General features: G+C 36.7%; 2 protein-coding genes across 2 annotated transcripts in view; one reads left to right on the top strand and one right to left on the bottom strand.

The window, feature by feature from the left end:
* The first annotated feature begins 129 nt into the window (after positions 1-129).
* LOC135616830 (uncharacterized) lies at positions 130-3888 on the top strand. Its single transcript, XM_065116487.1, has 5 exons — positions 130-218; positions 1010-1080; positions 2377-2426; positions 3260-3405; positions 3479-3888. The coding sequence occupies exons 1-5, from the start codon at positions 187-189 to the stop codon at positions 3672-3674; spliced, it is 495 nt and encodes a 164-aa protein (XP_064972559.1). The 5' UTR covers positions 130-186; the 3' UTR covers positions 3675-3888.
* A 2161-nt stretch (positions 3889-6049) lies between these two features.
* The window catches only part of LOC135616827 (rRNA biogenesis protein RRP5-like), a 43386-nt gene continuing 23888 nt past the window's right edge, over positions 6050-25547 (bottom strand). The window contains exons 26-40 of the mRNA XM_065116484.1: positions 23652-23796; positions 23485-23559; positions 23243-23396; positions 15827-16424; positions 15124-15184; positions 11479-11624; positions 11225-11408; positions 11037-11135; positions 10382-10776; positions 10122-10298; positions 9653-9749; positions 9413-9568; positions 9112-9342; positions 8942-9025; positions 6050-6539 (exon numbers count right to left, since the gene is read on the bottom strand). Of these exons, the coding sequence (XP_064972556.1) occupies positions 6432-6539; positions 8942-9025; positions 9112-9342; positions 9413-9568; positions 9653-9749; positions 10122-10298; positions 10382-10776; positions 11037-11135; positions 11225-11408; positions 11479-11624; positions 15124-15184; positions 15827-16424; positions 23243-23396; positions 23485-23559; positions 23652-23796 (2710 nt within the window). The 3' untranslated portion in view covers positions 6050-6431. The remainder of the gene's footprint in view (positions 6540-8941; positions 9026-9111; positions 9343-9412; positions 9569-9652; positions 9750-10121; positions 10299-10381; positions 10777-11036; positions 11136-11224; positions 11409-11478; positions 11625-15123; positions 15185-15826; positions 16425-23242; positions 23397-23484; positions 23560-23651; positions 23797-25547) is intronic.

Below are 25547 nucleotides of genomic sequence, written 5' to 3'. Positions count from 1 at the left end.
GGTGAGTCGGACCGGTCGCTGAAACGTTAAAAAATGGTAAAATCGGTTGACTCGGAAGAGTCGACTCGAGTTTACCGAGTCAACTCAGTTGGATTTATATAAAAGGAGACAAACAAAAAACCTCGAATCGGCGTTGCGTGAGAAGACGGAGCCCTAGACCACCGCTGCCGCTCGCGACGAGCCAACATGGCCCATCGTCGCTTGCTCTCCACCCGCAGGCACTGTTCCGGCTCTCCTCGCCTCCCGTCTCTCCCATCTTGTCCTCTCTTCCCCCTCTTCCCGTCGCATCGCCTTTCTTCTCCTCCTCTCGTCTCCCATCTATTCTCCTCTCTTGCCCTCTCCTACCCTCTCTTCCCGTTTCATCTCCTCTCCTAACCTCTCTTCCCGTCTCCTCTTCTTCTTATTCTCCTATCCTCTTCTCCCATCTTTTCTCCTCCTGTCTATTCTTCTATGCTCCCCTTTCCTTTCCTCTCCTCCCTTGTCTTCTCCTCACATCTCTCCTCTTTTCCCTTTTTGCTGGATAAACATCAAGTATAGCTGCTTGCTAGAACAAAATTTAGTAATTTAATCAAAATGATACTTTGATTAAAAACGAAACTGAATAACCCTTTGTTGCATCCAAAGCAAAGCACTAGACTCAAATATATTGGGATCCTTTGAGCCAATTGACTTGTTTAATATAGCTAGTTGCCGAGTATACAATATATTTGAATGCACAATGTTACATCTATCTTTTACTGCACTATAATTCTTTCCCCTAATTAGCTAACTGATCTTCTAGTTTTTTTTTTTGCATGCCTTCAATATTTTAGGAAGGTTTTTTTCTTAAATAGATCCCAAAGTATTTTTATATGAGCCCTAAAATGTGTTCAATACTCAAGCTGCTTGGAAGAAAAAGACTTTCCCAGATGCTATTTTGGTCTTTCTTGTTTCTTTCTATTTACATCACTGTTTATTCGTGTTATTGTATTTACATGGTTGGTTAGTTTATAGTGAATTTCTTTTGCAGCACTAGTTCTTTGATGAAGGAAAACAAAAGTTTCAAGCGCAAACTTGAAAAGAAGCAAAAGTTTTATGCAAGTAAGTCATCTTTTCATGTGGTGTCTGTAGCTGCTTAGTCAGCAGTGCTTTCATTTTTTTCTTTTTTTACTTTTAGGAATTAGGCATTTAGTTAATTGTAAAACAATTTTAGTCATGCATGACATGTCTACTTGCAACACTAAGCTTTTAAATGTTAAGATGTATGGAATATGCCTTTCTGTTGATTTCATATACTCCTGAACATAGAATTAAAATTGTTAAATCTCAGTGGTATTGGTCGATAAAGTCTGGTATTTACTGATCTGATAGCTGATCAGTATGTGGAGTAGGAAATTCTCCCAGATGTACAAAACCAAGCCCTAGTATCCACAAGCTCACCATATAGGGCTTACTAGATGGTAAGCAAATTGGTATCTTCTTGCACAAAGCAGTCCTATTGCTTGGTATCGATATCGGTTTTTTTTTTTTTTTTGTTCTTTAAATCTGAGAGGTGACAACTGTCTTACATTACTGGCATTGCTACTTTATATGTGATAGTTGTCTCACATGTTTTACATTTTTCTCCAATTACATTCTGCTGGATCGAGATTTTAATCCATGCTTCTTAGTTTGTTCCAAAAATCATGCTCTGTTTTTATTCACATAACCTGTATCACATTCTTTGAAATGTAGCTACATTAAGTTGTTACGTCAAAGTGTTTTAAAAGTAAAACAGAGTTTTGTTCTCAATTTTATAATGTTCTGATCTAATTCTATTTATCATTCTATTTCTCCTTGTAAATGGCTTTTTTTTATTTTGAAGTTTCACTGGATGTTTGGACTTTCCTTTTTCTCAAATCAGAAAATACTCTCTTTGATTTCTTTTGCCACAATTTCTTTATTACTCACCTAGTTGCCTTTTGAACCCACCTTCGGCCTTGAAGTTGTGCAGGTGGAACATTCCAAAGTTAGTAGCCTCTTATTATTGTTGCAATCATCAGTTCTATGTATCATCAATCAACTTAGATGCTGTTACCGACCCTCACTCACAAGGACTGGTAGCTGACACTATAGCTTGGTACCTGTTGGTATTATTTTTTAAATTATTTTCCAGTGATATCATCTGGTACAGGTCGGTGTACCGCCTGTTCGACAAGGTAATGAAATCGATATTGGACCATGATTTTATATCATGTCCAGATGATTATGGTTAGGAAGTTCCATAGATTTATTATGCTTCCATTACTGAGACATCACAGTTTTGTTGTATGTGATATTGCAATTTTTATTTGGTTTCCAAGTTAAGTGAATTTGAACTTGGAAATCCTCATTTAGCTTGTTTATGATTTCTTACAGAAGTTAAAGATGCTGCTGTGTCTTTGAGTGTGAAAAAAGCGATCAGCAAGGTGATGATACTTCCTTTTATCTTGAATTTTGGTGTCTCCCAAGATTTTCTCACCACACTGATTAATAAGTTGGAGCTGATTTTTGTTTTCTTTTTAACCCTATCACCACTTATTAAAACTAATATTTATATCATTTGGATTTCTTTGCTAGAGAGACTTTGGCTTTTGAAGTTGTAATGTCATTTTGAGTTTTGTTTCACCATTTAAACAGCTGACTAATTATTTTCCTTAATTCTTCTTTAGCAAATTTTCTTCATTCACAAAGTTACAATGATTGTTTTGGAGTTCTTAGCTAGTAAGATGCTATGGCTTCTTATGTCAGATATGCAATCTAAATCCTTCTTAAAAAAAAGGTTTTTCTTGTGTTTGAACAAAGCCAATTAGGGTTCTGTGGTGAGTATAAACAGGTATACTGAACCTTGGATTCTTTCTGTAGATTTTATGTTCTTATAATTACATGATTGTTTGTGATTTTGGAGATCCACATTGATTATAATATATTGCTTGGATGTCTGTGGAATGACAATTCTTTAAGCTAAAGAAACTTGTCGTTGAGATTTCCTATGTAATCTTACAAAGTTGGGATTTTTGTGATCATTCTGTTAGCTTCAGTTGAAAGTCATGTCTCCACTATTATGCACCAGATTTTTTACCTTTCCTGCTATTCTATTTTCTGAACCTTTAAGTAGCGGGGTTTCAATTTTTCTTGTTCATCGAACACAGAAGTTTGAGTTCATCTCTTGCTTCATAAAATGATTTGATGAAAAACACTCTATTCTTAGTTCTAAAACTATCAAAATATATATTCAGATGTAGAATCCTTGTTTATACAGAAAAAGAGACTCAGAAGCCGACAAAAGAAGATGAAGGTGTATGATTTATCAGCCCTTTCTGAACTTCTTCCAGATACGAATACTACAGAGCAGTCTTCTAGCACAAACAACTTGAAGCTGAACTGCAAGACTAGGCGGAAGCTGGTGTAATTAATTGCAGTTTTGTGCTTTTCTCCTTTTTCTTTCAACTTGCACTTGTTGATGTGGTGCATTTTATAGGCAAAGGGAAGGTGCACAGTTGAGGCAAGTTTTGAACGATCCTTCATTCCAACTTAATCCACTCGCTGCCATTCATCAACACCTACAGAGAACGCAGCCTCCAGCTTGTGACAAGGAAAAAATTTCTGGGAAAGCCAAAAGGAACAAGAAAAGAATGAAAAAGCCATCATCAGGCTCTCAATCGATGGATATATGATGCCCACAGATTTTGGTCCTTGTTAGTGACTTTTAAGTGGTGCTCAATCGATACAATCCCATGCTGAGGATTTCTATCCATTATCTTGCTTTATTTTTCTTGCGGAATCTGTAAATAACAGAAGATTAGCCATTTTAAATGGAGTTGGAGGAGTTGGATGATCTAAAAATACATCCGGAACAATTGAAATGAATTTGAAGTGATTTTGATGACCTATGGTTTGGTAGGAATTGAATTGTGTTTTTTCTGAACATGGTTATATTAATTTTTTGTGCTGCACAAATAAAATGTAATTGCATTAAAATGTAACATATTTGAGTTCTTATAAAATCATGTCTTCTTATAAAAATGTAACATAAAAATAAAATAGGTCATTTTTGTTCGTGCAAATGTGCAACGAGCGAAGCATGGTGCAGCATTTACTACCGGGGAGATCAATCCAATCCTATACCATTCGGGTTTTTAGGTTATGAGATGTTAATGTTTTGTACCACTTACTGTGATTGCCACAGGACGCGAAAACAGACCAGAAACTATCCAAGGCCATTTATGGCCAAGCGAGAAAGAGTGGTGGATCACCATCATACCTCAGGATTCTAGGTTATTGAGATATTGATATTTTATATTATTATTAGGGTTAATTATAAATTAATCTTTTTAGTTAGTTATCTTTAGTATTTCGATTTTTACACTTTAAAAAGTTACATTTCTATTCTTATAGTTACGAAAATAAAACCTCTATATCTATTTATTCTAATGCTATCAGTTTTTAATAATAAAAATATAAAAATAAATGGTAGAAAGATAAATTTAACATTCTAGTTGGTGGTGACGAACGACATCGACGGTAGCAGACGACGGTGCCATTCAGAACCACGAGTGACTATTATGGATAAAGAGAATGACGACGAGAGGTGAGAGTCACTTTTCATCTACGTTCACGCTGACATAGCTACCAAGCATCCCTTTTGTTACTTTACATCTATGTCGATGTCGATATAATTACTAAGCAACTCTTTCATCGCATTGCACCTGCATCGATGTTAACGCAATTGTCAAATGACGAAGGGGCCGCTAGCGTGAATGACGAGCGATGTCGCTTTGCATCTGTGTCAGTGGCCCTTTCATTGCTCGACAACTATGTCAATGTCGACGTAGATGTAAAGCGACAAAAGTACTGCTTAGCAACTACATCAACGTCGACAGAGATGCAAAGCGACCCTCACCTCTCGTCGTCGTTGTTTGTCACCACCAATTGAAACATTAAAATTATCTTTTTATCTTTTATTTTCATATTTTTATTAGTAAAATTAATGACATTAGGATAAATAATCCTAGATTTTTTACTCTAGTAACTATATTGATGACAATATAACATTAAGATATAAAGATCGAAATACTAATGATAACTAATTATCGAGGGTAATCTATAATTAGCCCACATTGTTACCACCATTACTGTACACACAAAAATGACCAAAAACTATCCAAAGCAAGACATTTTTTACTTTACACTTAAGAGTAACAAACAACGGACGAGTAAGCATGAAGCAACTGCATCGCTTATTGCGATCATTGTTGCACACAAAAAGGGCCTAAAAACTAATATATTGTAACAGGAATTTAATCGGATCATACTTCATCAAAATGGTTTAATTTTCTTTTAAAATTAATATATGAATATTTTTTATTTTTTTATTTTTTAAAGAAATTATATGGGTAGTTATATCGATTATTTGGTTATATTAAACGGAACTTTTTAATCTTTCATTGAATGGGCAGTTGCCATTGAGACAGTTGATGATCTCGAGAACATCAGAGCGAATCCAAAGGAGTCGAAGTTACGTATTCAACACTAGCAAATGTATAACCACCACATCATTCTTCGACCAGTGTTATTATCACGATCAAAGACTACTCTCGGCTCCCTGTAGGTATAAATAGGCATGCAGTCTTTATCTTGCATTCCTCTTTGCAACTACTATATCACTATTTACCTTTGCAGCATTGCAATTACTATGTCACGACCGTCTCCTTTCTCCTTTGCAACTACATCAGGATTGCGACTACCGATATCACTATTTACCTTTGCAGCATTGCAATTACTATGTCACGACCGTCTCCTTTCTCCACCAATGACAACCACGCATGACTTGCCACGACAAGCAAAAAGAATCTCATCTCTGATAGGAACATAGAAATGGATAAAAGAAAAGGTTTCTCAAATAGTCAAGCAATTTAGAACAAAATTGGTCCTCGCATTACAGGCAGGTCTCGCAGATAGTTGGAATGACCAAATATGCCTTCTGACAGAATGCAATTCAACAACAATTCAAAAATCTTGTACACCATGTACTAATACCAGAGACTATATATGATCAAACAACTTATATCGCATTGGGTTAATGAAAAATCTGTTAGTATTACATCCCAAGGTTCCACAAGTACATGTGATTTAACATGATTATGCCCAAAATTAATCCAAAAAATGGCGCTCAATTTCCCTCCAAAGAACAATGCTTTGTGTTATACAAACAGCCGGTACAAGGATATCAAAGAAGAATAGCCAGGTGGGACAACTATAACAAAAGAATTTCTGATGAACGCCCTGTCAGTATGAGTCTCCTTAAGGTCAACTTTGATGACCCTTCCATTTGGCAGGTCAGCTGATACCTGCCCACAGCTTGTTTCCTGTCTAATGGAAAAGATAAACATAATATTGTAGGAACGCTTGATCATATAGCTTCCATACACACATCAAGCAAGGGAGCTCTCGACATATTCCAGTGCCTTTCGCTTAACATGTTCGATTGTGTCTTCATCACCATGCGCTTTTTCATAGTCAAGATACTTCTTGAACAGGAACTGTCAATAGGGTCAAAACATATGTGAACATCACAATTACTTCAATAAGGAAAGTCCAACTGTGGTATAAAAAATCATCAAACTAGCATTCTTGATGCATGTGGCTAGATTTAAAAAATGGAATATACTAAGAAATATTTTTAACTTCTTTGATGCTTGCAAACTATAGAAATACAACTCATACAAAAACAGTCCAGCACTTGTTTTTTCAAATACAACAATGCAGGTTTCCCTTACAAAAGTAAAAAGATGGCTTTTACTCTGATAAACATAATACACGTGTATACTGAAAGTTCAAAAGACCAAGCTGATAACTTCTGTCAACTCACATGACTTTAATTCTGATAAATCATGATTAGATCCACAATTAACATTTCCTAGGTATCAAAACACCCTCATCGCACATTGACTAGGCATCAGAACTTCCTTATCCTACACTTACCAGGTATCAGAACACTCTCATCCTTGCCCTTATGAGGATGGGGAGCAAAAAATTATTTGGCAAAGCAACAGTTAGATGGAAACTGAGACTCGGAAATTTTGCAATCTCATACTGGGATACTGAACAGATCCCTGGCCAGATCGATATGGTACTAACTGGTACTGGTGAAACACGACAAACTGGTACATGTACTGAAGACTCTAAGAGGAAGAAGGACGATGTGGCAGTAGAGGAAGAGGAGCATAGCCAGAAAACAGTGACGGAACGGTAGGCAGCGGCTGACCACAAGTATTAGGCTCGTCTCATGATTAAGCCTAGACTGCAAAGTGGCATGCAATTTTTTTTATATGGTCACACTGTCCCACCAAAAAGGGTCAGGTTCATGTACCGGTTCATACCGGCAGTGATTTAAAAAGCGCTAGGTGCCAAAATGCGCCAAGGTCCAAAAACGCCTGAGGCGCTAAAATATAAAAATATATAATATAATTAATAAATATAATTATTTAAAATTTTAAATAAAAATATACTATTAAATTAATATAATAAATATAAATACTATTAATAGTATACAGTTAACAGTATAATGTATACTGTTAACTATATACTATCGAAAGAGAAGAGTGTAAGGGAAGAGTCGGAAGACAGAGGGTGTTGACTGAGAAGAGCGGGAGCGATAGCTACGAGCGACGACAGTGGCAGCGGGAGCGGCAGCAACGACAGCGGCAAGCAGCAACAGTGGCACCGGCAGCAGCGAGCAACGGAGCAGGAGTGGAAGCCGCGAGCGGAGACAGTGGCAATAGTAACAGCAACGGCGACAGCGAGAGCGACGACAGCAACAGCGACAGCGAGCAACAACGACAGTAGCGTGAACGGCGAGCAGGGTTAGGGTTTGGGAAGTCACGCTGATATCGGTGCTTTAGTTGGTTCGATTAAACCAACTAAAAGCACAGGAGACCGAACCAGACCTCAAACGCTGGTTTGGTCGCCAGGTTTAACCTAGGCGCTTGCTCGAAGCACCCGGCGCTTGGGATCGGGCGAGCGCCCAAGCGGCGCCTCTTTGAAGCGCGCCGCCTGGAAATGAAGCGAGACACTCGGGCCTCGCCTTGCCTTGCCCGAGCGCCTTTTTAAATCACTGCGTATCAGGACCGATAAATATCGATTCGTACATGCTGGTCAAGGCGAAATTATGCTTGAGAGAATTTAAAAGAGTTTGTAGGTGTCTATAACATATTTGCAATTTTGGAGGCATATATGAAGTTAGGACCATTAGCAAGACTACACATGACATTATGCTTATTTATAGCTCTTTTAGTTATATTCCCTACTTTCTCTCCCTATATATGGATTGGCAGATCAGAGTAGAATAATACAACATGGCATTTAGAGAGGGTGAAGAAACATAGGGTTAAAAATTATTTGGCAAGGATAACGGTTAGATTGAAACTGAGACACAAGGATCCTTGAGAGAACTTAAGAAAGGTCATAGGTGTATTTATCATATTTGCAATTTGGAGGCATATATGAAATTAGGACCGCTGACAGGATTGCTCTTTTAGTTCATGATAGCTCTTTTAGTTCAAGATAGCTCTTTTAGTTATCCTCCCTACTCTCTCCCTAGATATGGATTGGCACATGAGAGTAGAATAATACAAACTAAAAAAATTAGAAAATAGAACAAAAGATATTTCTTGCTTAATAGGATCACAACCATCTAGTATCAATCAAGAGAAATACATAAGCCAAGGTACAGTAAATGTTGATGTAATCCTTTTTCTTTGTGGTATAACAAGAATGATGTTTTATTTTTGTAAAAAAAGTAGAATGATGTAAAATAATGAAAAGCTGGAATACCATTGAAAGATTGCAAAGGATCTCAGAAGTTCAAGATTTAAAGTGTAAATGGCAATGTAAAAATAATAGCATTAAGCAAACCCTGAAAATGATTAGAAGAGTTCAGCACCTTCATTTTTTTGGGTGGAAGACTTAAGCATGTTGCCCTCTCAAATAAAGCTCGAATTACTTCTGCATCACCCAAACAAATCTCCTGCAAAAAAAAAGATAGTCCATCAATAACTTTATCTCAGAAAAGTAAAAAGGAAAACAAGTAGAAGTTTTGTTATGCTTGATAACCTGATCAAGGTAAATGCTCCAAAGATCAGTTCTCTTGGGATACTCCCGTAATATAGATTCTAACATTGATCTGCCTCTATCTGGTACACCAGATTTGAATTCTAGTAAAGCAGTCTGTGAAATGAATTTAATATGCTTTTTACGTGGTAGACTTATGACAGCACGATTTACTATCGATTGAATCCCATCCTCGTCCTTCTTCAGAAAACTTTGAATGCAATGCATCCAGACCTACATATCCAAATGCTTTAGAGCCTTCAGCATACCCAGGTTGACAAAAGATAACCATTCTATCACTAACCTTGCACGAATGTTTGAACTTTTTTGTCATCCTCTCAAGGAGCTCTTCCGCCAGGTTTTGTTGCTCAGACCTCTCATACACTCCTAAAAGAGCTAGATGCAGCTTTTTTGGATCAGAATATTGCAATGCCCTCTGAAAGATTTTCTTGACAGCCTCCTGGAGATGCCACAGATTAGAAATATGAGAAGTTAAAGAAATATTGACAGAAAAAATTAAAGCCAAAAAAGAACATTATGTTACCTCTGGTGGACTTCCATGTTCATTTTCGAAGTTGAAGTAGGCCACCCAAATATTCAGTTTCTCACCCTCCTCGTTGATGTTTATTGTTCTAAGAGCCCTTTTAAGAACAAAGATTAAAGTTACTCGTCAAGTAGTTGGAAGTGTATTGCATATAGGTCTAAGTCTAACATCAGCAGGCAATAATAATCAAATCCAAATGTTAATTCCTTTTTTATGCAAGACATTTGAACAAACAAGTAAATACCAAACTAATTCTGACATTTAGAATGCTTCGGTGATACAAAGATGCAATATTCTGTTATTTTGCTTTTTCAGGAGTAACCATAGAATTTGGCAGAAGCAGAATCACATCATGCTAGTTACAACAAATCTACAAAATATTAAAAATAAAGATTTATCCCATAACCATTCCCTAACAACTCCTTGTCAACACTTATTCCATGAACACAATCAGAGATTTATCCCATACCTCTCAGCAATGTTTCGTGCTTTCTCAACCTCTGCTAGAGAGAGCATGTAAGCCATGTACTTTATCCAGACAAAACTACTATTGGGAGAGCTCCTAACCAACTTCTCAAACTCATCTTCTGTCCTTGGCATGTCATTCTGCAAACGCCTTTCCTCAGCGGCGATAATTTCGAGCTCCCTGCAATATAAGTAGAATTTAAAGACCAGAAACTAATCCTCAGCCTTCCCAACCTAAAGATAATTAACACATGAACCACACACTTTTCATCCTTGGCCTTTTTCTTTATGCATCTGTCCCTTTTCGCAGCCTGCTTGTTCTCATTGACACCGTCCTGACCTGCAATTACAGGATTATCCAAATCGGAGCCATCTGAGTCTTCCAGAGAAACCTGAAGAGGAAGAACAGAAGCACTTCTTCCTGATGGTGTAAGAATCTCAGAGCCTGCATTATCATGCCCCAACATCTTTTGATGTTTAATTAAGTCATCATTATGCAGCAAATCAAGCAATTCATTGTCCATATTGTCCATAGAAGCACTATCACTTTCATCGTGATCATGACTGCCATTTATAGCATGGCTCTGGTCAACACCGCTGGCATTCTCAATATAAGATTTCTTCATTCCAAGGGATATTCTTTGTCTTTCTTCATCGATCTGAGTACAGAATAATAAAAAATAAGCTGGCAAAGAAGTATAATTGGGAGAATTGTCTACAAGAGTTCTGATTTGAAGGTCAGATTCACTAAAGGGGATCATCCTTGAAAGAAAAAAAATAATACTTAGCATATTAACAAAGTTACAAGTTCAGATAAAAAAATCCAATAATAATTAATCATAAAATTCATACTCTTGGAAATTGGAATTAATAACTTATGGTACAAGCTTTTGCCGAGTGTTCTACGAAAGGAACTTACCTTCAGAATCTTTGACACAACTTTTTCACCAGCTGCATAACTAGCTTCAATGTTATCAATGTGCTCATCTGACAATTCTGATATGTGACATAAACCAACCTAACAATGAAATAAACAAATAAATAAAGCTAAATTAATACCTTCTATCAAGATGACTAGTGATAGGAGATAAACAAAAAGAATCTTACCACGTTAGCCTTGTCAAGTGTTATAAACAATCCATAAGACTCGATCCGTCTAATATGCCCAGTAACTATATCACCAACATGTAAATTCACAATAGTGTCTGCAATGGATTTGACTGTTTCAGCCTTGTTCCCAGTTTTCAATGTCGCTTCGACTCTATTGGACAAGGGTTCCACAGACAGCACCCTGCACAAACTTCCGTTAGACAGAACACAGAAATTGCATGTCCAAATGATACTGTTGTTCAACAACTTACTTCGCATGTACAAGCTTTCCAACAGGAAACTCTTTTTCAGGACTATCAATGTACGCATATGACAAGTTGGACACAAGTATTCGTGCATCCATCATTCTTGAAAGAGAAATGAAACAGCCTTTTGATGTGATATTCTTAACATAGCCCTGCAAATTAAAGTGAAATAAAAAAACTCATTTCCATCCACTTTACATAAGCATCTGTCAAATAGAGCTAGTAGAAAACTATGTCCAATTGCTGGTACAAGTAAAGCTCAGAAGAAAAATGAAAGTTATAAGAAGAATCATATGAAGTCAGCTTAAACAATAGATGAAGATGGCTTTAGGCATTAACTGAAAGCATCATGAAGCAAAATCACTGAAGTCACATTTATTCTAAACTACGGTTTGAATAGTATCGAAGGCTATAAAGAAAATGGATAACACACTGAACAAAGTTGAGCTTTATAAATTTTTCATGAGAACTGTCATGATGGTATATTTTTGGCCTATTCAGAACCATTACTGTCACCATCTTATGGTGAAGTAGCCTACCAACCACCAGAGATCATATTACAATTTTGAAAGTCATCTATCCCTTTGTAACTGTCACTTCATAATTCAATCATGCTCTAATATAAATAATGTCCTTAATACATTGCAGCTTTACCCCAACAATGAAGGCCATTGTTGTTAGCAATATAAAGAACAAATCTAGTACATGTTTTCCAGGAACAACATTCAGCCTAAATGCTACAAACTAAGGGTACCTGATCTAGCATAACCTAAAGAGCCATAGGACAAAACACCAGAGATTCTAGACTTAGGTTATAACAAGAGCAGCATGCAAATGAAAAATAATGAAAATAAAGAGAACAAAGTTCTACTCTGCGAAAAACTTCCTTTTATTGTAGAAAGGATGACTTATCCACTCAAAAGAACAAAAATATAAAAGACAGGGTTCAACACCTGAACCATGGAACCACTAGTAACACAGATGAAAGAAAGGCAATTTAGATGTAACCTAGTCCCAGTCAACACCTGAAATCGTTGTAACTGACATCCAACCAAGTGTTAGCTACCATCAACAACAAGATCTTAGAACTCAGTATCTCAGCACAGAAAGAGAGTGCTCCGTGCAAAGAATAGAAACTTAAAAAGGAATATAAAGATGGGAAATGATGTTGGAGTCGAGTAAGGGCCTCTAAAATGTAAACTACTGTTAAGAGGTTGTGAAGCTGTTTCATGTAGGATATATAAGATGACTGAGATGAAGGGTGTGTGGCTAAAAAGTAGGAATGCAAAAGATAACCTTGAGCTTATTCTCATCAACCTCATACTGGAGAAACATTTATATGACTCAAAATATGTGGGAGAAGAGAATGTAAACTTCCATTAGCATTGGAAAACACTGTTAGGCTCGGTACATAAGTAAGATGGTACTATTGCAACATCATATATGCAAAATGTGGAATTCAAGCACAAAGCCAATCTCTCAATCTCATTGCAGATCATGTAGTCTTAGGATGCACATGCATACCAACAGATGTCTATAAAAAACCATGATTTTGATTATTATGTTATAAGCAACCTTGAAGAACATATTTGCCCCATACATTAAAATTAAGCAGGATTGTCAGATTATGGCATGTATTGGGCCAGCAACATGCCAAAGTTGCTTGTCTGACCTGAATCTGTCATTTTAAAACTACCTTTTGGGTTAATGGTGGGTCTGGGTCAGAAACAATGTAGTTTCATGGGTTGAATGAATTTAGGTTGAGCAAATCTAATAGGTTATCTTAGAATGGATCTGAGTTAACAGCTCCATGTCCATTCATGAGTTGTGTCAAATTCAGGTCAAAAAAATATGTTCCCTTCAAGTAATGATTGATTTGACCTGCACCCTTTCCCCCATAAAAAAACAAAACAACAATTATCTCAACCCGTCAAATCAACATGTCCCAAGCCCGATGGCTATACAATTCAGACCAAGGTCCGCAATACCGTACCGTACCGGAGTTTCGACCTGGGCTCGGTACCGGTACGGTACGGTGTACCGAGCGGTACACCCAGGTGTACCGAGCGATACACCCAGGCGTGCCGAGCTACAGTGTTGCTACAGTGTTGTTATAGTATCGGACCGGTAACAGGCGGTCCGCGTACCGGAAGCCTGTCGGACCGGTACATACCGCCCGTACCGGGCGGTACGGACCGATACTGCAGACCATGATTCAGACCCAAGTAGAGAAATATTTGCATGCTGGTGGACCATTCAAGTCAGATCAATTTGTTATTACTACCTCATCAAAATTGGACCCAACACAACCTATGAACAGACACCTTTGACACTGGAGTTCTACATGTCAAATAGATAATATAGGCATGGATATGTACTAGCAAAATCTTGATGATAATATAGCCATGGATATTCTGAGATCCAACCTGCTCACCCGTAGAGTACAACCCTCTACATAAATAAACAATAAATGCCCAATTCTTTTTAAGTGGAAAAAATAATGCATGTAATCCACCTCAACCACTAACGTGCTGCTAGGTAAGGATCCAAATTTTTATTTATTAAATGTGACAAGGTTCTCAATTTCGATCCGTACCGATGTACCGAGCCCTGCTCGGTACAGTATGTACTGAGGCATATTGGCGGTATGTCCAAAAAGAACTGAAAAACCTCCAAAAATATCTGAAGGTAACGGTCCAAAAATACCGGGGCGTACCGACAGGTACACCTCTGTAAAATCTATCAGTACGCCTCTATAACGGTCAAAATCCAAGGCATACCGACTAGTACGCCTCAGTAACAAGCGGATTTCGACCGTTATCGCCCGGTACAAACCCCATATCGCCCGATACAGGGTCAAAACACTGGTACAGCGCAATAGAGGATGGTCCGCATACTGGAATCCTCTCGGAACGCTACGTACCGCTAGTACCGAGCGATATCCATAGAAATTGAGAATCCTAAAATGTGGATCATTGATCATTGGTCATTAGATATAACTTGGACTGGCTGACTCATAACTTCGAATGAAAGCTTAACAGTTTACCATAGCCAACACAAATAGGAAGCCAATGACTTGCCCCCATAAAAAATGTGTCTACTAAAAATAACCATATTCACCAACACATGACCCAAGAAAGAAAAATAAACAGAAAAAGACAATAAGAGCCATTTTCCTCTTTTTACCGCATTCCTCAATTGTGCCAACCATCAAGTTACATTCTCAATTACAATCTCATCAGATGGCCAATTAAAGATTTCCATACTCTGAAATCCATATTTTTTGTAATGGAAATTTCTTCCCATTTTTTTTAAAAATCAATATTTCTTTCAATGAAGATATTATACTGGGAATTACTTTGGGGTAATATAATGTGCAAGGATATAAACTACAAAAGACAAGAAAAACAATATGCTTCCAGGTGAAAATCTTGGTCCAGATTTCCACTAAGAACCAACCAATTTGCATCATCTAAACTTCATAAAGATATATTGAAAAAGTTGGCACATAGATTTAAAATCATGATATATCATAAAATAAATACATATATAAATATGCAAACACAATTTTCAGGGTAAAGATATGCCAATGAATATTACTAATACAGGAAAACAATTAAAAAAAAAGTAACCGAAAATAGAGACAGGCACCTGAATATTCATGTCAGGATGAAGATCGTCAATCTTTTCAAACCTCTTACTGCAAGAAACCCTGAAATTCATCATAGATTTCTTTAGATGCATTCTGTTCAACAAAAGAATAATTGGAAGATCAAATCATGCAACATAGACAAATTGAATCCTTTTCCTAAATAGATATCTTTATCAATGCAGTTACATATATCCTTAAACTAACATCAATTAGGTGGCCTATATTAACTAAGATCAATTTGGTTGTCTATATTAACAAATATCAGATAGGTGAATTATAATACAGCAGACTCTAAAACTTGCTTCTTTTACTAATTCTATATTTAAATAGAACCACGAAATGTTAAATATGGAATAGATGTGTTTTCCCATCATCTATAGTGCTCTGACCATCCCTGCACCAGTCTCCATCAGAGGTTGGTAACGCTAGCATGTAGCAGGCAGCTTTTCTTTCTTATCCTGCTATTCCAGCCCCTTTCTGCCACCTTTTTTCTTTTCATAGTGTTTTATTTTTTTGTTGTGTCTTAAAAATATTAGAGATAAATTTATCTGCCTAAAGATCTTTTTTCAAACATTTTTTTTGTTTATCATTGCTTCTGTTCATGCATATTGTGTGTGACAGCATGGTATATTACCGGTACTTCGACAATGGCTTTTACTACAATAAAGATTCTGACGTATAATGCTAAAGTCTTGAACTTACAACTCATTAGTAATGACGGAAACACGAAGGGACAAATCAACATGTAAAATTCCCTCGGATGAACGGCTTATCTCCAGGATCTTGCACTTAACAAACTGGCCTTCTTGATATTTAGATATAGGGTGAGGAACCCACTCATCTACAAGTTCAGTGTAATGAACCCTTCCAAATAGATGAGGCCCAATCTGCACAAGAAGTCCACCAACACTAGGAAGAATCTTTTTAATTCTACCACCCACAATATCACCACTGGAAAATTGTTGGCCATCATTTACAGTAGAAGCTCCAATTTTTTGGTTGGCTTTATCACCAGTCTCATCAACAGATGGGCATGATGCTAATCGCAACAGCTTTTTCTCCTTATTTATACTTAAGATGCGACCCTTGACTGCCTGGCCCACACTATAACATTGCTGAAATTTCTGAAGCTCATGGGGTTCACAAGAACTATCAAGGATATAAAGGTGAGCCATAACAGATCGTGACACACTCAACCACAACCACTCACTGTCCACCTTAACAACATAACCTCTAACATTTTCTCCAACTGAAAAGTTTAACTCCTCAGAGACACATGTGGTTACTGCCTCCTCGCTTCCTGGAAAAATAAAAAACAAAAAACTGGCTCAAAATTTTCTTTTAAACTGTAATGATTAGAAAAAAAGTTAAACAAAGAAAGGAACGAAGAAAGGAACAATATATGAGACATTTTGAAAAATGAGGAGAAAGAAAAAGGCAATGATAAAAGCAAGTACACAATTAAGCAACAGTTGCAAGATTACTAATCAGAATAATATTTTTCCAGAAAAGTATACAGGTTAGGAGAATTCAATATGTGATGGTTCAAAACTCAGGCCAGGAATTGGGGAAAAAACAGATAAAAGAAAAATATGTCAAGGCAACAAAAATAGAGCAGTGAATTAAAAGATACTCAAAAAATTTGTTTTAGTATCCAAGTTGAGAAGGATATGCAATATAAGCAAGTTTGTTCAAAGAACCAAGGTTCATAATTTTGTAGTGTACACCGGTTGTATACTTGTTAGTCTCTAACAGGTAGTGTACCTGTCAGTACCTTGGTATGTCGATGAGTACTGAGTTTTGGAACAAGCTAAAAAACTGGAAAAGAAACTTCCCAGTACAGGGTAGTATAGGCCCTGTTTCGGACATACCAGGTATCGGATGGTACAGGTCCATGTACCGTTAAATGGACCGGATGGTACAGCGTATCGCTCGATTTACCCTGGTCACCAGGTAAATTGTTGAGCCGATAAACACCACCCATACCAAACCATATCGGTTCAGGCCATATTGCAAACCTTGCCAAGAACAATATGGTCAATTTTTGTCATACTTATATTCTCCACTATGTTCCAGCTTTCTGACCACATATATACTATTAGTAGGTATGACATTGTGAATTGCTTATTTATTACCAAAAAATTATTCAACATATGAACAGATATACTTTTTGTATTAAACAGATATCCGAATGATCCGCAACTGTATCTCAGAAAATGATCATGAATAGAATCCACTTGCTTTTGTCTCACGACAAAAAAAATAAGGCTTGTCCATTCCCTAACCATAGCCAAATCCATTGAACAAAAATAAACATGTATGGCATTGATATGGGTTGGTTACTGGCACAGATAGGAACATGAATATGCAGACATTCAACACATACAATCGGCTTTAAATGCTTCCAGAACATGAAGAAAAGGATGGAATGTCCTTAAGACCGTAACTGCTGGGCATGCATTACTTGAATCCTTCTCTTAGAGCACTAATCCCACCATTTTGGGGTGAACACATCACCACTCCGAAGGATATACCAACTACTTTAATAGCTACGGCAGACTCTAACGAGAAAATAATCCTTCTATTATTGTTCTAGGACAATTCAAAAAGTTTCAATATAATAAATGACTTGCATCATTGGTTAAACACGCAAATGGAAGATGACAGTAGACTTAATGTGGCTTCAAATATGGAATATCAAGAAAGCACGGAGGTGGAAAATCTTAAGCCACGACTGTGTAACACATGGTCTGTGTCCTCAGTGTTCAACCACCTTCTCAATCCATAAGAAAAAGAAAATAAGTAACTCAACCCTAAAAGTTTGTAAGGGCTGTAGAATGAGAAGAAAAGGCCGAGGAAGAAGAGATGAAAAGCATACTTGAATGCCTCTATCACTAAGCTGCATCTTGCCATGTGAGAACAGCCCATTTGGCCAGCAACAAGTATTAAATAAGAGTGCCAGCAAGAGAGCAAGAGCAAGCTAGTCATATTTTCTTTTAGTTAGGTATGTTGTCAACCACACATCTATCAGGAGTTCTGGTGTTTTTAAAGAGCCAAAAAAGAAAATGTTCGAGGGGTTAAGTTTACTACAACATGATTTTGTATTTCAAATTAGGTAACATATTTGGAATAAGAAATGAACAAATGTTAAGAGTACCAAGAGTAAATTTACAAATGATAAACAATAACTCTTATTTCTCATATATCACATGTTACCACAAAAAAAAAACTCTCATTGCTCGATCAGTGGATCTAAGCCCCTGCTCAAGATTATGTCCCTATAAGGAAACGTAGGGGTGCTTGGGTGAAAAGGGCATGTCACGACCCCGGTCGGCTAACTAGCCTATCAACTTCGTTTGTCTTAAACCACTGATCAAAATACTTAAGCAGAAGTTGATAGTAGTACACTCATCAGACCCTTATAAGCCAATCTTAATCTTGCCCACATCCGATGCGGGACTAATCGGGAGTGTTACTTGATCTAGCGCTCAAGTGCAAAATAATTTATGATAGATTATATGTATGCTTGACTTCAATTTAATATAGTCAAACATGAATTCAAGCTATACAATCAAGGATGCAAAAGCTCAAATGTCCTGCGTATTCATAACTTGATGCAAGCACAACCAAAATTCTTCACTCATCAAGAAATGAAATGCAATGGCCTATATTATTTCTTGAATTCACCTCACCTCAACTCAAAATGAGTTGGATGACAAGTTATAAATTTATTGATCACATCCAAGAACTAGAAAGTAAAGAAAGGGAAGAAACAGAAAATATTAATCTGATCAATACTAGATCAAGTATTCAAGCTGGCACACCATAAGCTAATAACATCAAGAAATAAGATGAAAGCATAGATGAGCCACTTGAGTTATTCTTGTGCTCAAATTGAAGAATTTAATTGAACACATACAACATGGTCTAAATGGAGCTGCTAGCAATGATATTGACAGCTGCAATGGTGCCTTTAGCATTCTGACAGAATCATCACTAATCAATTCCTATATATACTTTGACTTTGTAGCCAGTAAAACTTGTCTTATTAAAGACGAGCTGGCAGCTTCAATGCTTCAACAAGATGATGATCATGAGAAGGCACTCTTTGAAAACAGTTTTAAATTTCAGCAACCATGGGTGAACACCTCTGAAGCATAGATTGAGATTTCTAATGGCTATCTGCATCTATAAATAGAGATCAAGTCTAGCCTCCAAGAGCTAAATGACCAACTTCAACCTACCTATCCGATATAAAAAGATAAAAATAACAAAAGAAATCTTAAAAGCAAGGCCTGAGCTTCCACTTGCAGCACCCTTGGAGGCAAAAAGATGCTATTGAGCTAGTTGCTACATCAATTGAGTGATCTCTCCACCTCCTAATAGCTAGTTTCTTTCTAGTGAGTTAATTGTTTTAAGCTGGTTCCCGCTCAACATTCTTACTAGTGAGCTACATTGTAGTTGAGCAAAAACTTTTAGCTGGGCGCACTGTGAAACAATGATTTAAATACATCTCATATTGATTTAGGTGACCTACCATAATTGTACAATGCACCAACATGTACACTAATAACATTTACTAAAATAATAATAATAGCAATAATAAAGTACAGTGTAGGTGGTACATACCGGTCCGAAGGGCGGCACGCAGATCGCCCTATACCAAGCGGTTTATAGTTAGGTACCCTATATAGAGCGGTGCGGGATCTGTACCAGGTGGCACGGTCAAAACTCAACCGTTACCGACCTGTACCGTTTTCGATGGATGACTGAAATTTGATCCATTCCAATTGGAACCATTTAAAAGGGCTTTTAAATCCTTTCCTCCCTCCCTTTCAATACCTTACACTCTCATTCACTCTTCAACTCTCTCTAACTCAGCCTCACTCACATCTCTCTCTCTCTCTCATTCTCACATTCTCGCCCTCTTCAACTCAAGCAAACTGCGATTTGTGGATTGGATCAAATTTGGGAGGCTCATTTAAAAGGTTTAACACTTCAATTGGAGGATCACTCTAACCAAGAGGCAATCCCTTTCTAGATCTTTGCTGATTTACAGCATGATTAGCCTTATTCTATGTGGGTAATGTTTATGAGGTTGTTTTACATGTTTATAGTGGTAAAAGTGAGCCAATTAAGGAGTAATTAAGGTTTTTAATACTATGATTAGTGGGTTTAATGTTTATTTCATCAAAATTAGATACATATTGGGTAAAATCCAAAGTATGCAATTTTGAATAATACCATCCGGTACGTAACGGTCCGTCAGCTGATCGATACACGGATCGCCAGTTACCGGACGAAACAACATATATATATATATATATATATATATATATATATATATATATATATATACACACACAAGGTGGCGTTGCCTTGCCTGAGAGAAGAGAGAGGCGACATCGCCAAATTATATATATATATATATATATATATATATATATATACACACACCGTGTGGTATATCGAATGATATACCGCTCGATATACAATATCGTACCGTACCGAGCAAACATCGAAACTCCAATACGGTACGATATTGCATACCTCGGTAAAATCTATGTATTTAATGCCTATTAGTTACGACCAACAACAGGTGATAGTTGGTCATTCTTTATTGAGATCAATCGATCTTATAATACGAAGTAATGGGCCAGTGGCTAACGTAGAAGTTCCGACATTCTCCAACCTCCGCACCAATATATGCCACAATCATACTTGCCTCAGGAGCTGCATCTGTAGTTCATGATGATCAGGCTACAACCATCACAATGATGCACTCAATGGCATATGATGTATCAGTATACTATGTCGTGAAAATAATTTCAAGATTGGATCTAACAAACATATCATATTGATATACAAATACATAGGATTGAGGACCCTGATTCACCGCCCATGGAGTCCCACCGTTTATTTTGGTGGTAGAACCAAGTATATCCATCGATCCATCCATTTATTACTTGATTCATTTAAATATTAAAGTTTAACTTATAATCTTACAATTCAATATCAACAAAAAAATGATTCAAAACATGTCATAAAGCTGTTCCGCAAAGCTCGAAAAAGATATATGACGCTATCCATTCCTAATTTAGATTATTTTTTTATAATTTAAACTAAACTTGCATTTAATTCCAATTAAAAAACCCCAATCTATGTTTTTCCTATTTTTAGGCATTTTTCAAGTTTTTTCAAGGTTTTACCATGGTTTGCATTACCAATATGTACCAGTGTACCGACCAACTACTGGTACGGTACGTATCGAGCTGTACCGAGCATACCGACACACGATATACTGAGATGCACCAATGTACTGCCCATACCAGTCCTCTGTTGAACTGGTACATACTGCCTATACCGAGCGGTACGCTTCGATACATCAAACCTTTGGTTTTTCCATGCCGCCATCACGCCTGTGCCATAGTACCAACACTTGACATGCTGGTACGGAGCAGCACACCCGATCAGAACGATAACTCAAACACTAAGCCTAGCTATATGTTCCAATATTATGAAACTAATGGATTCAAATTGATACATGATGGTTTGACCGGTGTTATGTCTATTTTGTGAAGGTTCCTCAACCTTATGAAAAATTCAAGCTTGGAGAAGGGATAGGTTATCTCTAAGCCTATAAAAGGAAAGATTTTCTTCATAACCTCTAAAAGAAATTATCTTCCTAGATAGTTTCTTAAGTCTAAAAGAAGATAAGCTTACCTTTCAGCTTGGACATGTTATAATTATTGTGTCTCTCCTTGTTAACTTTGCTGGTTCTTGTGCATTATTCACTTCCTTTATATGCATTTCATTTATTTGCCTTTCGTGAATTCAAACCTGCCTTAGGTTTAAGTTACTCTAGTAGGCACTAATTTACCCCATTCTTAGTGCACGAATAGTCCAATAGTGTCAGGTCCATGTCCATATTTCCTAGTAAATTAAAGAGGTCAAATCTACGTCTCATTTTATTCAAGAATTCATGCATCTGCGAACATCACATTAGTTGTAGATATAAAGCATCATGACTAATGATGTATTAAACACAAAGTTCAAATATAGTAGAAAAATGATGCTTGATCATCAAAGGCCACTAAATGATTTTTTTTACTGTTGTGTGTATACAACCCACAAAAACCTGCTAAAGACAAAGATATATGCACATTAACTTGTCAAAGGTGAGTAATAAAAGCCTTACCTTTTTTCCATTCTGTAGGACCAGAATGGTTTCACAATTTACGTAGTTGCTATAAGGTAAGATTATTCACACAGATTTTACAAAAACCAATAATTGAAAATGATACTATTGTTATAACCAAGGGCAGAACTTAATATAATATTAGAAAATCAACTTAGGTTTATCTACCTAACATTAAACGTTGAAATGCCATAACACAGGCTTGAGAAATATTTATACAGAGGAAACAAAGTTATCATGGAATAAAACATGGAGAATGTTTAACATAGACATTAGCCTTTCAGATTAAAAACAATCAATTCTGTGGAACATCAGCTTCTATGGTTATATTTGACATACTAGCTTAATTTACAAGCGATACACATGGAGGACCATTCAGTATATTTTATGTGCTATGAACACGGAGAATCAGTATTTCCTTTATATTTGAACATTAAGCTTCCAAGAATCTATATCCATTTTTAACCATAACCTAAGAGCATAACAATACTTGTTTTCAATTGAAGCAAAAATGAACATAGTGGTGGCAACAAATTAACTAATGACTTCGATTTTTTTTACCAAGATGACATGATTTTGTTGGCCTCCAAAATACCAATTGCATAGATGAAATGACTGATCTGTTTCCAAAAGGTAATTAGCAAATTGAGTTGTGCGCAACTTTCTTCCCGTAAAAGACTCAAGAGAAGCAAATAACTTTTCCTTTACAAGTTAAGCATATAAATTGTCTTGAATTATTTTTCTTCATAGCCAATTAAATGTTTGTTTATAAATTTCTTGAACTATTTTGTATCCTTTGTATATTAGTGCTTGTATACAGACACGTTGCATACGCATAGTAATATATGAAATTGAACAAAAAATGCATATATACACATAGGAGAGTGCGACAACAAATCCACTAGAGTCATATTGTTTACCAGCCATGAGTGAGGGTCTAATCGACAATTCCCAACGACTTCTTTTTGCACCGTTTCCTGAGTGTCCACCTTTTGCAACGATTCGGGCATTAAGCAGCTGCTCAACTCTAAATTTGGTAAATGGATTTTCCATTAAATCTCTGTCATCAAATACCTATTTTGCAAAAACACAGTTTATACTAGAACTTAGAAGTTGTTAAGATAATATGAAACATTAACTCCATCAGCAAGTCAAAAAGCACCTCAGTTATATGGATTCTCCCATAAAATCCAAATCCAAACTTCAAAATAAGTTCCAGAGGCTTTATGTCAATAACCTGGATTGAAATTCTTCAGATTAAACATGTGACATAAAATTTGATGTAGCATCAGACATCATTTAAATAAGTCAGAGAAAAGGATCATATACCTCGGCTTCAACAAGTGAACCCACAGTGTAGGTAGACTTTCTCTTGGCCCTTGTAGAGTTAGGTGTCTCTAAGCCATCAGTAAGAGAATTAAGAATAAACAAAAGCCTTCCAGAGCTTGAAATCTCCCCGACAGTGGCAATGACACTGAATTATCAGTTTGAAAGAAAAAACAAAAAGAAGGTACAGAATTAGGACTCTAAAAAAAATAACTATGTTTGTACCCATGATAGCATGCAGCACTGCAGAGTTACATAAAAATAAGGTACAGTGTACAAGCACATACTATAAGGACCTCTCGGAACATCAAACAATGCCACTTCATCAAAGGAAGAAGCAGCAGCAAGCCAGCAACCACAAACGACAGGCAAAAATATTGCATTAAAGTGAAACTAAGAAACTGAGAAATATTGCTAATATAGTGACAGTCAATCAACGGTAAATAACTGATACATAACCAAAACAATAAACAACAATCAGACAAACAAACAACCTATATGTATGCTTCAGGTTAGCGAGGGACAAACATGAAGACGGCATTTAATTATTTATACAAATAAAACAAGAAGAGACTAGGAAGTCAACTATGCAACTGAACAGCAACACTAGTGTCATATCCAACAGTGATAATTATGCAGCCAGGAAGACAGAAAAAAGAAAGCACAATAATCATTTCAAATATTGATGCAATATTTGAATGATCAAAATAAACAGCACAAATCCCATTATCAACCTCGTATATGGTATTTAGAACACAACCAAATTTTAAATCAAAGGAAACTAACAGTAGTTATCTGACAAGAAAAGATGTACCCAAAGTAGCAAAGAAATATGGAGTAATAAAAGAAAATATCCAACAGGTAAGCCATGATTCATATCACATAAACAATAAAGCTTCTTCAACCCTGGGCATCAAGAAACATCTAAGTGCTGCTCTGATGTCAAAAGAAAGAAATTCAATTTCACTGATACCAGAAACAAACTGGTACAACTTTTTTGCTAGTCTCTGTTATAACTGTTTATATATTAGTTAGAACAACTCTCATGTACAGGGACTCTCTTGATACTGCTTCAGATATTTATCTGATATATTTTCAAAAAACTTTTTTTTGACATACATGATCTCTGACTTCCTCAAGATTAAAATCACTTGTGATATCAAAATCGATTGTATTTACCAAGAATAGGTGATCAAATATTAAAATACCTTTAGAATTTCTTTTTTGCCCAAATTTTGGACCTCTTTTAGATCGATGAATTATCCTCTTCGTATCTATGAGTCCTCTTCGCGCCTGTGACCCCTCTTCGCCCATTTAAAAAAACTAATTAATAATCCATAGTGCTCGTGTTCATGAGCCCTCTTTGCTTGAATGCAAGCCCTCATCATGCTCGCCTCATGTTGTCACCTATCATTGTCTGTTACTTGACCGCCACTTGTCGTGTGCCACCGATGGATATGCTTCCTCCTCTTCTCCTCCCTCTCTTCTTTCTCATCCTTCTTCTTCCTCTTCCTTCTCTCCTTTCTCTTCCTCATGTTTTTTCCTCCTCTTCAGCCACCACCTCCTCTACTTCCTTCCTCCTTCCTCCTTCCTCCTTCCTACTTCTCTTCCTCCCCCACCCCGTCCTCTTCTCCTTCTTTTTCCTATTTGAGTCATACGTACTGGTGTACCATTCAAACTGTTACATACTAGTCTGACCAGGTCACCGATACAAATCCAGTACCTGAACCAACATTCCATGCATGACACTTCCTCAAAAGTTCATGTTTTAAATTTTTGTTGAGGATACATTTGCTTGCCTTTAGTATAGATGTGTTCCCCATAGACCAAAAGTTGTGTATCCCTCATTGATTAAATGTTTCATGGTCATTGCTTGTGGATCCTTCGACAATCTTTAAT

The sequence above is a fragment of the Musa acuminata genome, chromosome BXJ2-7 (assembly GCF_036884655.1).
Source record: "Musa acuminata AAA Group cultivar baxijiao chromosome BXJ2-7, Cavendish_Baxijiao_AAA, whole genome shotgun sequence".
Lineage (NCBI taxonomy): Eukaryota > Viridiplantae > Streptophyta > Magnoliopsida > Zingiberales > Musaceae > Musa > Musa acuminata.
This window is presented reverse-complemented; position numbering and strand designations above follow the sequence as displayed.

What these genes read in the sequence shown, in the direction of transcription:
- LOC135616830 (XM_065116487.1), top strand. Translation starts at nt 187, where the DNA reads ATGGCCCATCGTCGCTTGCTCTCCACCCGCAG. An exon ending in CGCTTGCTCTCCACCCGCAG is followed by an intron (nt 219 to 1,009) that starts GCACTGTTCCGG and finishes TTTCTTTTGCAG; the next exon opens with CACTAGTTCTTTGATGAAGG. An exon ending in TGAAAAAAGCGATCAGCAAG is followed by an intron (nt 2,427 to 3,259) that starts GTGATGATACTT and finishes TTGTTTATACAG; the next exon opens with AAAAAGAGACTCAGAAGCCG.